General features: G+C 46.5%; 1 protein-coding gene across 1 annotated transcript in view; it reads left to right on the top strand.

The window, feature by feature from the left end:
- The first annotated feature begins 1,980 nt into the window (after positions 1-1,980).
- The window catches only part of SCARB2 (scavenger receptor class B member 2), a 37,154-nt gene continuing 23,554 nt past the window's right edge, over positions 1,981-15,580 (top strand). Inside the window, exons 1-4 of the mRNA XM_081332055.1 lie at positions 1,981-2,320; positions 4,849-5,006; positions 11,969-12,116; positions 14,425-14,613. Coding sequence (XP_081188181.1) covers positions 2,204-2,320; positions 4,849-5,006; positions 11,969-12,116; positions 14,425-14,613 — 612 coding nt within the window. The 5' untranslated portion in view covers positions 1,981-2,203. The remainder of the gene's footprint in view (positions 2,321-4,848; positions 5,007-11,968; positions 12,117-14,424; positions 14,614-15,580) is intronic.

The following is a 15,580-nucleotide window of genomic DNA, read 5'->3' as shown; positions in this document are numbered from 1 at the left end:
CAGTGCTTTTCAACCTTTTCACCCATTGTACCACTTTTAGGATATGGCAACATCCGAGTACCACCAGTTGCCTAGCAAGGTGTTGAAAACTTGATGACCAAAAAAAAAAAAGGAAAAAACCGATGAAGTACAGGTAGTCCTCGACTTACAACAATTCACTTAGTGACTGTTCGAAGTTACAATGGCACTGAAAAAACTGCCCCCCCCCCAGCCACAGCCGACCAAGACACCTGCCCGCCCGCCCGGCGGCACTCTTCCTCCTGTCCGAGGTTTTCATTGTTGTGAGCATTTCTGTTGAGGATTGGCAGCGGGGGTGGGGTGGGGGTGTGTTTGGTTTTTATTACCCCGTGCACCTCCCTCTCCTCTTAAGCCCAAAACCTCGCCCTGCCTTAATTGCAGGCGAAACCTGCCGAAAGCCCCAGCTTGCCCGTGCAAGAAGCGCTGCCTGCTCGCCGCTCCAGCCCAGCTTCCTTCCCTTCCTCCCTTTTAAGCCGAACTACCTTTCAAATCGGCCTTTTCTATTTATTTATTTAGGGGGCGGGAGGGGGAGGGGAAGGGGAAATCTGCAAGCACGCCAGCTGGAAGCAACCGGTCGGGCCGGAGGAGAGAGCACGGGGGGGGGCAGGCCAGGAGGGCACGCGCGCGACCTGCCCACCAAGCTGATCTCCTCCCGAGCCAGCGCGCGCCGCCCGGGTGACGCCGAGCTTGCTTTGATAATGATAACTTTATGATAATGATAACTTTATTGTCACTTTGAATGTACACCAATCAGCATACATCAAAATGAAATTTCATTGCGTACAGCTCTCAAAGGGTCACCACCTCCCATATACGCTCCTTGTTCAGAGGAGGGGCGCTCAAATTTCACATTGTCCATTTTAGTCTCTAGGGCAGGGGATCAGGAGTGAAAGAGCCACTCGGAACCGGTTCCCTCACAAAAGGAAAAACTGGGAGCCGCAAAAAATGTGTGCGCATGGGCGTACATGCGTGCATGCGCAGAACAGGGTTTGACTGAAGAGTGGAGACAAGGCGAGCTATGCACCTACCCTGCATATTTGAATTGATTGGTTGAACTTTTTTAGTCCCACTTTTTTTGGGAGGGGGACTGCACATGGCAGAGGACTGGGAGCCGCAGGAGACGGCTGAAAGAACCGCATGCGGCTCCAGAGCCGCGGGTTGCAGACCTGTGCTCTAGGGAGTGAACGACGGCAAACAGGACAGATGGAAATGGGGCTCCCTGTGGATTAGCCCTCAAATTCGCTTGTGTTCTGACAACCTCGCCCTCTTTCCTTTTTCTGATCCTGACTCTTCCACCTTTTCCTTAAAGAGGCCTTGCTTCTTTTCGCCCCTGGAGCACGCTGCTGCTGCTGCTGCCACCGCCACCAACTCCTCCAAAAGCTTCTCTCTCTTCCTCTGGGCCTGCCGACAGCCTCATCCAGTTCCTTCGCTCCATAAGCTCCAGGTCCTCCTCTGGAAACAGCCCTGATTTGCAGTAGAATCCATCACTGGGCCAGCAGTCAGATCTTGCTGCTGGCAGAACAAATTCAAACAGCGCCAACGACTTTTAACGGTCTCACCAACAGTTCCAAAACAACTAGATACAGGGGTCTTCAAACTTGGCCCTTTTGTGACTTGTGGACTTCAACTCCCAGAATTCCTCAGCCAGCATGGCTGGCTGAGGAATTCTGGGAATTGAAGTCCACAAGTCACAAAAGGGCCAAGTTTGAAGACCCCTGAACTAGAAACTCACCAGGCCAGCAAGGATTTTCGGTCATAGGTCGTGTGTTACCTTAATTCCACCGTGTTGCTCAAACACCTTAAAATCTTCCTGATCATGTGGCCTATAGCCCTTACTATCCCTCCCAAAACTATTCGCCTTCAAGAGCCAATGCAGCCGCAGCCATTCCAGGCGCCGCCATCCTGATCTCCTCCCAAGCCGCGGTTGCTTTGGAAAGCGAAAGTAAGCAATCGGGCAAAGCGGAGCTGCGTTTCCCGGCTTGCCTCCGCCTCTCGGAGCCGGGAGGTTCCCCTTTGGAGGAGGAGGAGGAGGAGGAGGAGGAGGAGGCGGCTCCGTCACCACCACCCCCCCCCCGCGCTCTCTTCCCGGGCTTGGGCATCTTTACGCGGCCGTGCTTTCGCTCCCTTCTCGCCTGGCTTAAGTGCAAAGTCCCCGGGCTCCGGCGAGCCTCTTTCCCGGCTCACGATGAAGCGGCTCTGCCTTGTCACGCTGGGCATGCTGGCGCCGGCCTTCCTGATCGCCGGCATCGCCCTCCTGGCGGCCCACGTCATGGAGAATCTGGTGGACGGCCAGATCAAGCAGGTGAGGAAACGGGGGACGCGCATCTTTCTGGGCTGCGATCCTCCGGCCGGGGGCGCTTTAAGGAACGGTGGACGCGTCTCCTTTGGGGACTGGAGACTTCTCTCTTCCAGAGGGCCCCACTTTCCCCCCCCCCCGCCTGGACACCCATCCTGTGCCCGCACGTGGGAAACCTCGGGGCTGGGGCGCACCTGATGCAGGCCCTGAGCTCTGCGCCCTGCTGCTCCCCACGATCCCTGCAAATGCGTGTCCAGCCCCCTGGTTGCAGCCGCTCCTTTGCAGGGCCCTCCCTGGTTGCTCTTTGCACCCTGCTTTTTCTCGGTCACCCTTCAGGCTGGTGGCACCTTGCAAAACCGAACTTGTGAATGCAGGTTTTTCTTTTTTTTTTTAATAATAATAATAATAATAATAATAATAATAATAATAATAATAATAATAATAATAATAATAATAATAATAATAATAATAATAATAATAATAATAATAATAATAAAAAAATTGATGCGCCTCTCCAGAAGCGAGAAAGCCCACGCGTGAAGCAACGGGATATTTTCACGGGGAAGAGAAGGGTCTCGGCAGCTGTTTGTGAGGGAAGCAAATGCATCTGACCCGCTTTTTAGGGCAAGAGTGGGAAAGAGCTAGGGTTGGCACTGGCCCAACGAAGTGCCATTTAATTAGCAGTTGTGATAAAGATCTAATGGTTTAACTTAAAGATATGGAAAATCTGGTAGGCATTGCACAAACCAGTCTAGAATTTGTAGTTTCAGGCGCAAACACGCCTGACTTCCCCATACAGACCTTAGCAAATTTGTGATGAGATTATTATTATTATTTTTTTAAAAAAAGTTGCAGCTCCGGAGTTAATTGTCTGCCTCATCCATGATATTACTTCATTTATTCAATCAGGTCATAATTATTTTTTTGTTTAAGCAAAGAGCGGCAGAGAGCTTTCCAGAGATGTAATTGTACAAAATAGTTTGCAAAACCTGAAACGTGATTTTCCCCAGAGATTGTAAATTACACCCTTGCTTGCATTGCTGTAGCTGATCGGACACAAGATTGGGAAGTTCTGTGTATGTTCCTCTTCCCCCCTCCCCCCAATGTCTGTTTTTGTTGATATCTTAGCCTACAATGAAGCCACCAATGGTGGTTTGGCTTTCACGATTCCAATCAGATGTCATAATTTAGTTTCTGAGCCCTCCGTTGTGCGGAGAGCAGTGGGACTGTCACATGCAGAAAATTTAAAGTATCTAGAAGAAAAAGAAAAACTTTTTTCCCGATGGAAGAGAATATTTGTAACTCAGGGTTGAACTGTGGGGGGGCCTTGGTGCTCTCTGAGCTTGGCTGTTTTCCTGAAGATGTTTCATGACTCAACTACATCATCATCAGTGCTAATAGGGAGTGGGGTTTTCTCTCCTTTTATATACTAGTGCTGGGGTAGGCAACCTTGGCTCTTTTATGACTCGTGGACTTCAATTCCCAGAATTCCTGAGCCAGCCATGCTGAGGGGAAAGGGAGAGGTTTCCAAGCTGAGCCAAGCTGGCTCAGGAATTCTGGGAGTTGAAGTCCACGAGTCATAAAGCAGCCTAGGCTCTTTTATGACTTGTGGACTTCAATTCCCAGAATTCCTGAGCCAGCCATGCTGAGGGGAAAGGGAGAGGTTTCCAAGCTGAGCCAAGCTGGCTCAGGAATTCTGGGAGTTGAAGTCCACAGTCATAAAAGCCAAGGTTGCCTACCCCTGTCTAGTGGCTTGGCCTATTAGTGTTGGTGGGAGTTAATTTGGTAGTTCCTTGATTGGGCTGTTACAGCTTTCAGACAAGTAAGCTAACAGTATAAGCAACAGCCCAGTCAAGGAATCACCAAGTCCACTCCTTCCAATACCGGCAGGGGAAACCATTACTATATAAAATGATCAAATGGCCAAACACTACTCCCTTACTAGCACTGATGATGTTGTCTACTTTGGTAATGAAACGTCTGCAAAACAACCAACCAAGCTCAGAGAGCACCAAGGGTCTCACAAAAGCTTATTCCCTAGCGAGGTTTGTACATAGAGTCACAATGTGTAGTTTTCATAGATCTCTCTTCTCACTGCTGCATTGTAGTCTTAGAAATACGGATATTATCAAAATGTTCCAATATTTGAGGGGCTACCACATAGAACAGGGGTTCAACCTATTCTCCAAAGCACCAGAAGGCAGGACAAGAAGCAACAGAGGGAAACTGCTCAAGGAGAGGAGCGACCTGGAATTAAGGAGGAATTTCCTGACGGTGAGAACAATTTAAATCAGTGGAACAACTTGCCTCCAGAAGTTGTGGGTGCCCCGTCTTTGGAGGTTTTGAAGAGGAGATCAGACAACCATTTATCTAGAATGGTAGAGTCTCCTGTTTGAGCAAGTGGGGTGTGTGTGGACTAGAAGACCAAGTTCCCTTCCAACTCTTGTTATTCTGCCTTCATGCACAATTGTATCTTCTGCTTTTGCTAGAATTTCATTGTAGTTGTTTTTTTCTTTTTGACTTTTCTTCTTTAGGGAACAATCTTAAGAAATAATTCGGAAACTTTTGAGTTCTGGGAGAATCCTGCAATACCCCTTCTCCTGCAGTTCTATTTTTTTAACTTGACTAATCCTTTAGAAGTGCTTCAAGGGGAAAAACCTATTGTCAAGGAAATTGGCCCCTACAGCTACAGGTAATGTGATATCCTTCATTTTCAACCTTATAAGGGGGGGGAGGATTTCATTTCCTTTTCCAAAGGAAAATTCCTAGGAAGGGAGGGAAAATATGGAGGCAGTTGTGAGTTTCTCTTTCCCAAAGAAAAGAGCTTGCAATTTGCAGGAAACTGTAGAGATGGGATTTGTAAAAAGCATGCTTCTAGCCCTCATGAATGTAGGTGGTGAAGTTGCAGAGAATAGATAGTTGGGAATATCCCTTGACTGAGGGATAGCATCAAGATCATGAGAAGTGATAGTACCACTTTGTACCACACTAGTGAGGCCACACTTAAAATCCTGTATCCAGTTCTGGTCACCACAATACAAAATAGATGCTGAGACCCTAGAAAGTGTGCAGAGAACAAGAACAAAAATGTTCAGGGGTTTAGAGGCTAAACTGTGTCATGAATGGTTGAGGGAGCTAGATATCTTTAGTCTGTCGAAGAGAAGGACCAGGGGAGACATGATAGCTGCCTTCCAATATTTGAGGGGCTGCCACAGAGGGGTGTGTGTGTGTGTCAACCTATTTTCCAAAGCACCTAAAGGCCAGACAAGGAATAACGGGTGGAAACTGATCAAGGAGAGATTCCACCTAGAAATAAGGAGAAATTTCCTGACAGGGAGAACAATCAACCAATGGAACAGAAGTTGCCTTCAGAAGTTGTGGGAGCTTCATCACTGGAAGCTTTCAAGAAGAGACTGGACTGCCATCTGTTTGGGGGGGGTTGGACTAGATGACCTACAAGGTCCCTTCCAACTCTTCTAACTGTCCCCTTGTACTTGAGGGGCTGTCACAGAAAAGAGGGGATTGACTTATTCTCCAAAGCACCAGAGAACAGGACAAGAAGTAATGGGTGGAAGCTCGTTCAAGAGAGGTCCAATCTAGAAGAGACATTTTATGACAGCGAGAACAATTCATCAGTGCCTCCCATGGTTGCGGATGCTCCATCACTGGAGGTTTGCTAAAATAGACTGAACAGCCATTTGACTGGGATGGTATGAAGTCTCCTGCCTTGAGCAGGGACTAGAAGACTTCTGGAGTCCTTTCCAGCCCTGTGGTTCTAGGATCTTAATATGGCGAACCTTTTGGAGACCGAGTGCCCAAACTGCAACCCAAAACCCACTTATGTATAAGCGGGTGCCGGGTGGGTGTGGACAATTGGGTGGGTGTAGCCCATTAGGTGGGCGTGGCTGCAGTGGTAACGGCAGACTGGGTGGGACTAAAAAGTTCAATCAATCAATTCCAACTTTGCGAGATCTTTTTTTTCCCAGTGAGAAGTTGAAATTGATTGATTGATTAACCTTTTTTTTTTGCACATGGCGGTGGAGGCCTAAAGCGAAAAGGTTTTATAAAACCCAGCTGAAGGGCTAGGACCCGGGGCGACAGCTCGTGTGCCCACAGAGAAGGTTCTGCGTGCCACCTGTGGCACACGTGCCATAGGTTCGCCACCACGGTTCTAGAGCCGTGGCGATGCAATGGTTAGAGTGCAGTATTGTAGGCTAATTCATTGCTCACTGCCAGGAGTTTGATCCTGACTGGCTCAAGGTTGACTCAGCCTTCCATCCTTCCGAGGTGGGTAAAATGAGGAGCCAGATGGTTGGGGGCAAAGATGCTGACTCTGTAAACCGCTTAGAGAGGGCTGTAAAACACCGTGAAGTGGTATATAAGGCTAAGTGCTAAGCGCTGTTGCTGTTCTCAGTAACCAGAAATGGAGGAGAGGGTCACAGCGTATTTTCAGAGCTGGTTGTGATTTCAGTGGGAGCCAGAGAGGAACGAATGAAGGTACTCGGTAGTAAACAAAGCCTGCACAATGCCCCATGTTCAGCCCTTGGTACCTCTTCAAGTCTCCTGTCTGAAATCCAGGAGAGCGTCTTACGTTGAGGCTCCATGCCCGCATACTGATTTCAACCCTCTTCCCGTTCTGCATTACCAAGTAGACATTCCCAAGCCTGACTGCTTGGAATATTCCCACCACGAATATTTGTGCAATCTCTCCCTTGCTTATATAGCAGTTTCCTCAGGCCTGGGATAATTGCCTCATTGGCTTCAGCCTTTTATGCTTTGCCTGTCGCAATATACGCTAGGTGAATTAATGTGGTGGTTCCTTAATGAATAACAATCGTAACTTCCAGATCCAAATCAAGGGTGTGTATATGGGTGTACATGTTGGTTGTGCTCAAGCTGAGTCCATTGATTGTGTGGCAGGTTTGTTTGTGGCTTAATTTGCTTCGCAAAGCTGATGATCTAGGTTTGTGAACCATGGTTCATAGCTTAGCACTCCTTTGCTAAGCTGTAAACCATGGTTTACAAACCTAGATGTGCTGTCAGCAGTCTTCTCCCCCCACCCTCATACACACAGACCAAGCTTCTTGAGATCAGGCTTCCGAAATTGAGCTGCCAAATGATGAGATACAGAGAGTCCTCGACTTACGGCCACAATTGAGCCCAGAATTTCTGTTGCTAAGCGAGAGATTTCTTCACTGAATTTTGCCCCATTTTGACGACCTTGCTTGCTGCCGTTGTTACGTGAGTCACTGCAGTTGTTAAGATAGTAGCACGGTTGTGAAGTGAACCTAGTTCTGGCTTTGGTTTTCCTGGGTCAGAAGGTGGTAAAAGGTGATCACATGACCCCGGGGACACTGCAACCGTCATAAGTACGAGTCAGTTTGCCAAGCGTCTGAATTTTGATCATGTGACGCTGGGGAATGCTGCAACGGTCATAAGTGTGAAAACGATTCTAAGTCCCGTTTTTCAGGGCTGTTGTAACTTTGAACTAAATGAACTGTTGTACGTTGAGGACTATCTGTATTAAAATTAAACTTCATATGGCTGCCCAACTAACACATGGTGACTCCGGGTGGCTTAGAACTGAGGTCCCCAACCTCCGGTCCGTGGACCAGTACTGGGCCGTGGAATGCCAGAAACCGGGCTGCGCAAACAAGCAAAGCCCCACCCACCGGATGCAGGCAGCACATGAAACCACGCCCCCTCCGGTCCGTGGAAAAACCTTTCTCCATGGGACCAGTTCCCGGTGCCCAAAAGGTTGGGGGCCTCTGGCTTAGAGGAATAAACCCCCCAATACAAAACTCAATAAACTCCCTACTACCCTACCGACAACAATCAAACAAACCACTTGATGAGCTGCTTATCATTCTTGGCCCCCCAGGCCTGTTAGCAAAACACATCTTCAGGGCCTTTCAAAAAGTAACAAAGTGCATCAAGCATCATTTTAAAAAAAATGGAATTGCAGATGCTGGTCCCTTAGGCCAGGGCTTTTCAACCTTTTCACCCATTGTACCACTTTTAGGATATGGCAATATCCGAGTACCACCAGTCACCTAGCAAGGTGTCAAAAACGTGATGATCCAAAAAAAAAAAAGGAAAAAAGTGATGAAGTACAGGTAGTCCTCGACTTACAACAGTTCGCTTAGTGACTGTTTGAATTTACAATGGCACTGGAAAAAGTGCCCCCCAAGCCACAACCGAGCAAGGCACGTGCCTGCCTGCCCGGCGGCGCTCTTCCTCCTGTCCGAGGTTTTCATTGTTGTGAGCATTTCTGTTGAGGATTGGCAGCGGGGCTGGGGTGGGGGTGGGAGTTTGGTTTTTATTCCCCCCCCCCCTCTGCTGGGTGGTTGCAGCAGGTTTTTGTCACTTCACATGACCCTGGGACACTGTGACCGTCATAAATACGAATCAGTTGCCAAGCATCTGAATGTAAATCACAAGACCCTGGAGATGCTGCAACATTCCAGCTGATTGGCGCTGCTTCTGGGCTCAGAAGTGCCAGAATCAGCGCCGAGCTCCAACTGGAGCCTGGTGCTGATCCTGGCGCTTCCCCTGAGCCCTGACTGCCCTGAAGAAGTGCTGATCCTGGCGCTTCTGGTGAGCCCTGACAGCCATCTCTTGCTCAGGCTTGTGTTGGTGCTGCCACCGGTTCAGCTCATTCCCTTCCCCCGCTACCTCTTTTCTAGGATGGTCATGTACCACCTGCCAGGTGCCAATGTACCACTGGTTGAAAAGCCTTGCCTTAGACCAGATATGTCCACCCTTGGCCACTTTAAGGCTTGTGAACTTCAACTTCAACTCCCAGAATTCTTCAGCCAGCCAGGGCTGTGGAAGTTCTGGCTGGCTGCGGAATTCTGGGAGTTGAAGTCTTAAAGTGGCCAAGGTTAGATACCCCTGCCTTAGGTTTTGCCTATCCCAACCAATTGTGGCCTGTTTACCCAATCATGGTGAAGAAAGTGTTAGGTTTTGTGCAATTTTGTACGTTGACTGGTAGACAGATGGAAATAGTCCTCAACTAACCACCAGAATTGAGCCCAATGTTTCTGTGGCTAAGCGAGACCTTTGTTAAGTGAGTTTTACACCATTTCGCGACCTCTCTTGCCACAGTGGTTAAATCACGGCAGCTGTTAAGTTAGTAACTCAGTTGTTAAGTGAGTCTGGCTTCTCCATTGACTCGGCTTGTCAGAAGGTTGCAGAAGGTGATCACATGACCCCGTCATAAATATGAGTCAGTTGCCAAACATTTGAAATTTGATCATGTGTCCACGAGGATGCTGCAAGGATTGAAAGTGTGGAAAATGGCCAGTGCTGTTGTAACTTTGAACGGTCACTAAACAAACTGTTGTAAGTCGAGGACTACCCGTAGAATGCTTTTGCTCATAGTAGGGCATAGCTGTAGTGTTGCTTCAGCTCCTGTTCATCTCTGGTACCTCCTGGAGGGAAAAAGCAAATAATTCTATTAAAGACTTTACTAAATCCCTAAGTGTTCCTCCTCCTTCGGATCAGTGGTCTAATTTAAGGCAGCTTTGTCTGCTGGATGGATAACTTGAGCAAATTTTCTTCAGGTAGAGGACAGGAAGGCAGCCATGCCAGTTAAAAGGACAGATGACCTGTTGCAATTAGAAAAGCTTTTTAAGCAGCGGCAAAGTCTTCCTTTTGTAGTCTTTCCCTACCTTGTTCGGTTATCTTGGTTTGCGCCAGCTTGCCAAGACAGAGCGAGCCTGAATTTCAATAGGCAATGCAGGGAACTGAACTTCCCTTTGTATTTGCAAGTTTAAATAGCTCTTTATGTAGCTTTATTTGCTTGGGCTGCTTTGCCTTGGCAGTGAGCTGAGATGACTGCATTCTTTGTCAAGTAACCTTCCCTGCCTTAGCTATGCGGAATAAATAAGCAGGAACACTTTGTTGTATTTGCTTGGGTCTGTTTTTTTTTAAATATATATATATATATATTTTCTTTGTCCTCTAGCAAAAGTTACGGATGGGGAGAATAAACTTATCCGGAATCTCACTTAACTGTGTTAATTTCGTCCACATATTTCCAAATTTTAACCCAGCCCTTGCCGTGCCTGCTTTTGGAAAACCTTGGGGCTAAGGAGCTATATTCTTTTAAAATGAATGTTGTCTTCAGAGGAAGAGCCTGAGCTTGTTACTGTCCTTGACACGATAGAAAATACTTCTAGCTCTGGCTTTTCGATTTTGGCTGTGGTTTGTTCTCCAAGCTTGTTTCCGTGTAATTTCTGAACGTTTCGTTGCCAAACTCGAAAGCTTCCTCCTCCCGTTATGTATTCAAGATGGACAGTGAATAATGTTTATATGTGACTTATATGTAAGGGTGTAGGTCTATACCAGGGGTAGGCAACCTCGGCTCTTTTAGGACTCGTGGACTTCAACTCCCAGAATTCCTGAGTCAGCTATGCTGAGGGGAAAAGGAGAGGTTTCTAAGCTGAGCCGTTCTGGCTGAGGAATTCTGGGAGTTGAAGTCCACAAGTCATAAAAGAGTCCTAAAAGAGCCGAGGTTGCCTACCCCTGCCCTGGTCTATACATATGTTGTATATAGTATGTTTTAAATGTGTGTTATGTGTGTGTACACTTTGAGAGAAAGCAAGTCACTTTCATTTTTAATGTGTGCCATTGTTCCCGCAGGAAAACATGACAATAAAGGTTATCTAATTAATTAAAGTAACATCATCAGTAGGATTTTCTTATCCTATTCTCCTTAGCTTATAAATGTCCTGCGTGCCAGTGGGGTCAGCTGGCCCTGCGACTGGTTGTTCCTTTGGAGCTATATTTGAATTCAGAGCAGCTGATTGGTTCTCTTGTTGATTGACACTTCGAATGGTCTGGTTTCTAACATATTCATATGCTGGATCTAGATCAGTATGCTTGCTAATTGCTCCTTTGCTGGAATACCAGGCCTCAATAATTTCATGTTTTGCTATCGTATTTTAAGTGTTTTGGTTGTTTTTTTTTTAAAGAAAAAGGTGCCGGAACTCACACATGTCATACAGCCTGCCTTGCCTACCCTACAAGGTTCTATCCAAAAAAGGTGCCGGAACTCCGTTCTGAGCGTTCTATGACAAAAAAAGCCCTGCGTATTTTTATCGGCAAAGTTGAGCAGAGATTTTTTTAAAAGCGGGTATCCTCTGTTGAAAAACAGCAACTTCAAGACTCCCCTTTTATTTAGTGGATTTATTAGATTTTTATCCTGCCTTTATTACTTTTACAAGTAACGTAGGGCAGCAATCATAGATAAAACTCTTTCCTCCTATTTTCCCCACAGCAACAACCCTGTGAGGTAGGTTGGGCTGAGAGAGAGGGAATGGCCCAAAGTCACCCATCCAGTTTCATGCCGAAGGCGGGACTAGAACTCACAGTCTCCTGCTGATTGGCTCAAAGTCACATCTGCCTTATGCCTAAGGCGGGAGTAAAACTTACCATTGCCTTGTGATTAGCCAGGCTGGCTGTGGAATTCTGGGAGTTGAAGTCCACCCATCTTCCAAGTGGCCAAGTTTGAGACACACCGATTTAAAGCGAGCATAGAGAGAGAATTCGCAGAAAAGACCTTAACCTTCACTTTCCTTAAGAGTTGAATTTTATATGACTTCAGTTTGCGGCAGAAAACTGCATTTTACCTCTTGCTCTTTTTGTCAGGGAGTGGAAATGGCGACGGGACGTGCACATTCTGGAGAACGGCTCAAAAGTGTCCTCTTTTCAGCCAACCACTTACTACTTTGAGCGAGAGCTGTCTGTGGGTGACCCGGAAGTGGATCGGATCCGGACAGTGAACTTGCCCGCAGTGGTAAGTCTTGAGATTTGCGACTGGGTGGCAAAATGAGGCAAAAAATAAAATAAAATAAAAAGACTTCATGCGATCTATTGAGTTGACTTTGATTCTGGGCTAAATGAAATCCTTGTTTTGGAGCATTTTGCTTGCTGATTCTAAGCTCTGCTCTGGTGTATTTGAAATTGGAATAAAACTGGTTTGTAATTTGTGTTCTGCAAAGCTGTAGACAGGGGCTTTTTTCTACCGTATTTTCTGGCGTATAAGAGGACTGGGCGTATAAGATGACCCCCTACATTTCCTGTTAAATTATAGGGTTTGGGCTATACTCGCTGTATAAGACTACCCCTCTTCCAACGCACACCAAATAAAAATTAAAAAACATCAGATTTGATTTTAATATGGTAATTTTAGTTCAAATGCTTATGACATGCAGGTACTTAGTAGGAAAACTGTCACTTATAAACATAAGGCTGTTTGTCATCAAACATGTAAACATAAAACAGTGCAAGCGGATTAAACTTTTCCTAATTCACTCTAAAGCTTTCCCAAATGGGAGATCTGCTCCAGGTTTTCCAGCCAGCCCGCCCAGTTCCTGAGTCAAATGTGTCCTTAGGGCTAAGCAGCTGCTCTGGCTGCTGCATTCCCCACCTGCCTTTCAAGTTGAGATAGACTGCAGCTGCTCTTCAACTTTAGAAGGAAAGACGCCCAGACCCCAGCCTGTAAAAAATCACAGACTGCAGCTTCTTCTCCAATTGGTCCCGCTTTCCCTGCGCAGACCAAATGGGAGATCCACTCCAGGTTTTCCAGCCAGCCCTGTCCCTAAAGTTTCAGCACCCGGCGTATAAGACGACCCCTGACTTTTGAGAAGATTTTCATGGGTTAAAAAGTCGTCTTATACACCAGAAAATACGGTAGGTAGAAAAAAGAGGAAAAGGGTGGACTTATTCTTCAAAGCACCAGAGGGAAGGACAAAGAAGTAAGCTCATGAAAGAGAGAGCCTACACCTGGAGCTAAGGAGAAATTTCGTAACAATGAGAACAGTTAATCAATGGAACAATTTGCCTTCTGAAGTTCTGGGTGCTCCAGCACTGGAGGTTTTTCAGAAGAGATTGGATAGCCATTTGTCTGAAATGGTATAAGGTCTCCTGCTTTGAGTCCAGGGTTGGACTAGAAGACCTCCAAGGTCCCTTCTAACTCTGTTATTCTAAGTAGCGAGAGTTCTTATAACCTCATTTCTGTAATGGGCATCCTTTGAAAACAAATCCACTCAGTGATGTGAACACCCTTCGCTCCAATTCTACAGCCAGCTCCACTGAATGTGAACTTCAACTTTTAAAGCTGTGGCTAATGTCCTTTTCACCTAATGAGATGGAAGGACTCACTGGAGAAGAGCCTCGTGCTGGGAAAGTTTGAGGGCAAGAGAAGAAGGGGACGACGGAGAATGAGGTGGCTGGATGGAGTCACTGAAGCAGCAGGCATGAGCCTAAATGGACTCCAGAAGATGGTAGAGGACAGGAAGGCCTGGAGGAACGTTGTCCGTGGGGTCGCGATGGGTTGGACACGGCTTCGCAGCTAACAACAACAATGTCCTTTTCAACCCTTGTAACTTTAGTTCTGCCCATCAATTATATTTTTTGTGTTTTTATTGAATACCTGATAAATGCAGGTACTCTTCAACTTATTGAGCCCAGCTTTTCTGTTGTGAAGCAAGACAGTTGTTAAGTTTGAGTTCTGCCCCATTTTATGACCTTTCTAGCCCAAGTTGTTAAGCGAATCACTGCAGCTGTTAAGTTAGTAACACGGTTGTTAAAGTGTTAGCTTCTTTTTCCTCAGGAATAACACTAAGGGAGAGAAAAATACAGGTGGGTCTCAACTTATGTCCACAATTGAGCCCAAAATTTCCACTGCTAACTGAGACAGTTGTTAAGTGGGTTTTGCCCCATGTTACAACCTTATTTTGCCACCGTCGTTAAGTGAATCTCTGCAATTGATAAGTCAAGTCACAGAGTTGTTAAGTGAATCTGGTTTCCCCACTGACTTTGCTCATCAGACGGTGCGCAAAAGGGGATCACATGACCCCGGGACACCGCAACCGTCATAAATACGAGCACCTGAATTTTGAGCATGAAGATACCACAGTGGTCGTTAAGTGTGGAAAAACAGTCATAAATCACTTTTTTTCCAGTGCTGTCGTAACTTTGAGCAGTCACTAGATGAACTGTTTTAAGTCAAGGACTGCCTACAACCAATACATGCCTACTGTTATAGATAACAGTAACATAATCATAAAAGTCGTAACATCTTTTTTTTTCCTTCATGAAAGATGGCCATGAATATGGCTCGTAGGACGCCTTTCACTTTTCCTGCAGAGCTGCTGCTGCTGGCTTACCAGGAAAACATGTTCACCATCCATACAGTTGATGAGATTGTATGGGGATACACGGATAAGTTCCTCAAGGCGGTACACAAGTTTTTCCCTGACGTCGATCCGGTTTTCGGCTACTTTAATCAGGTAAACATGGTTTCATTCCAAACAATATTAACCTTGTGAACTCTCGGGCTTTCTCCTTCCCTTATATATTCAGGATGGACAGTATTTAATATTTTATAGTTATATGGCTCAGTGGGTTAGGACGCTGAGCTTGTCGATCAGAAGGTCGGCAGTTTGGCGGGTCGAATCCCGAGTGCCGCGTAACAGAGTGAGCGCCTGTTACTCGTCCCAGCTTCTGCCAACCTAGCAGTTTGAAAGCACGTAAAAATGCAAGTAGAAAAATAGGGACCACTCCGGTGGGAAGGTAACAGCGTTCCGTGTGCCTTTGGCGTCCAGTCATGCCGGCCACTTGACCACGGAGATGTCTTTGAACAAGCGCTGGCTCTTTGGCTTTGAAACGGAGATGAGCACCGGCCCCTAGAGTCGGAAACGACTAGCACGCATGTGTGGGGGAACCTTTACCTTTTTATATATATGCAGGGGTGTGGTTCTATACATATGTTGTTCACAGTATGTTTTAGGGGTGTGTCATTTATGCGTTTCACTTTGAGAGCGGGCAACTAAATTTCATTTTTGATGTGTGCCGTTGTGCCCGCAGTAAAAAAAATGGCAATAAAGATTATCTTATCTATGGTTGTCGTCAAGGATAGATCGGCTCCTTCTCATGATCTTTGCTTTTAGTTTGTGCACCTTTTCCTTCACCGCCTGCTCCCCCCAAAAAAACAAGGCTGAAAAATGTTGATTTGCACCAAGGATCGTAGTCACGTTCCCAGTATACCCTTTCCTACGTCTAATCCAGGGGTAGGCAACCTTGGCTCTTTTATGACTCTTGGACTTCAACTCCCAGAATTCCTGAGCCAGCCATGCTGAGGGGAAGGGAGAGTTTCCAAGCTGAGCCGTGCTGGCTCAGAAATTCTGGGAGTTGAAGTCCACAAGTCATAAAAGGGCCAAGATTGCCTACCCCTGATCTAGTCTTAGATGTTCCTTT

This window comes from Vipera berus, assembly GCF_964194415.1.
Source record: "Vipera berus genome assembly, chromosome: 7".
Classification (NCBI taxonomy): Eukaryota; Metazoa; Chordata; class Lepidosauria; order Squamata; family Viperidae; genus Vipera; species Vipera berus.
Note: the sequence above shows the minus strand (reverse complement) of the source record. Positions and strands in the feature narration are given on the sequence as shown.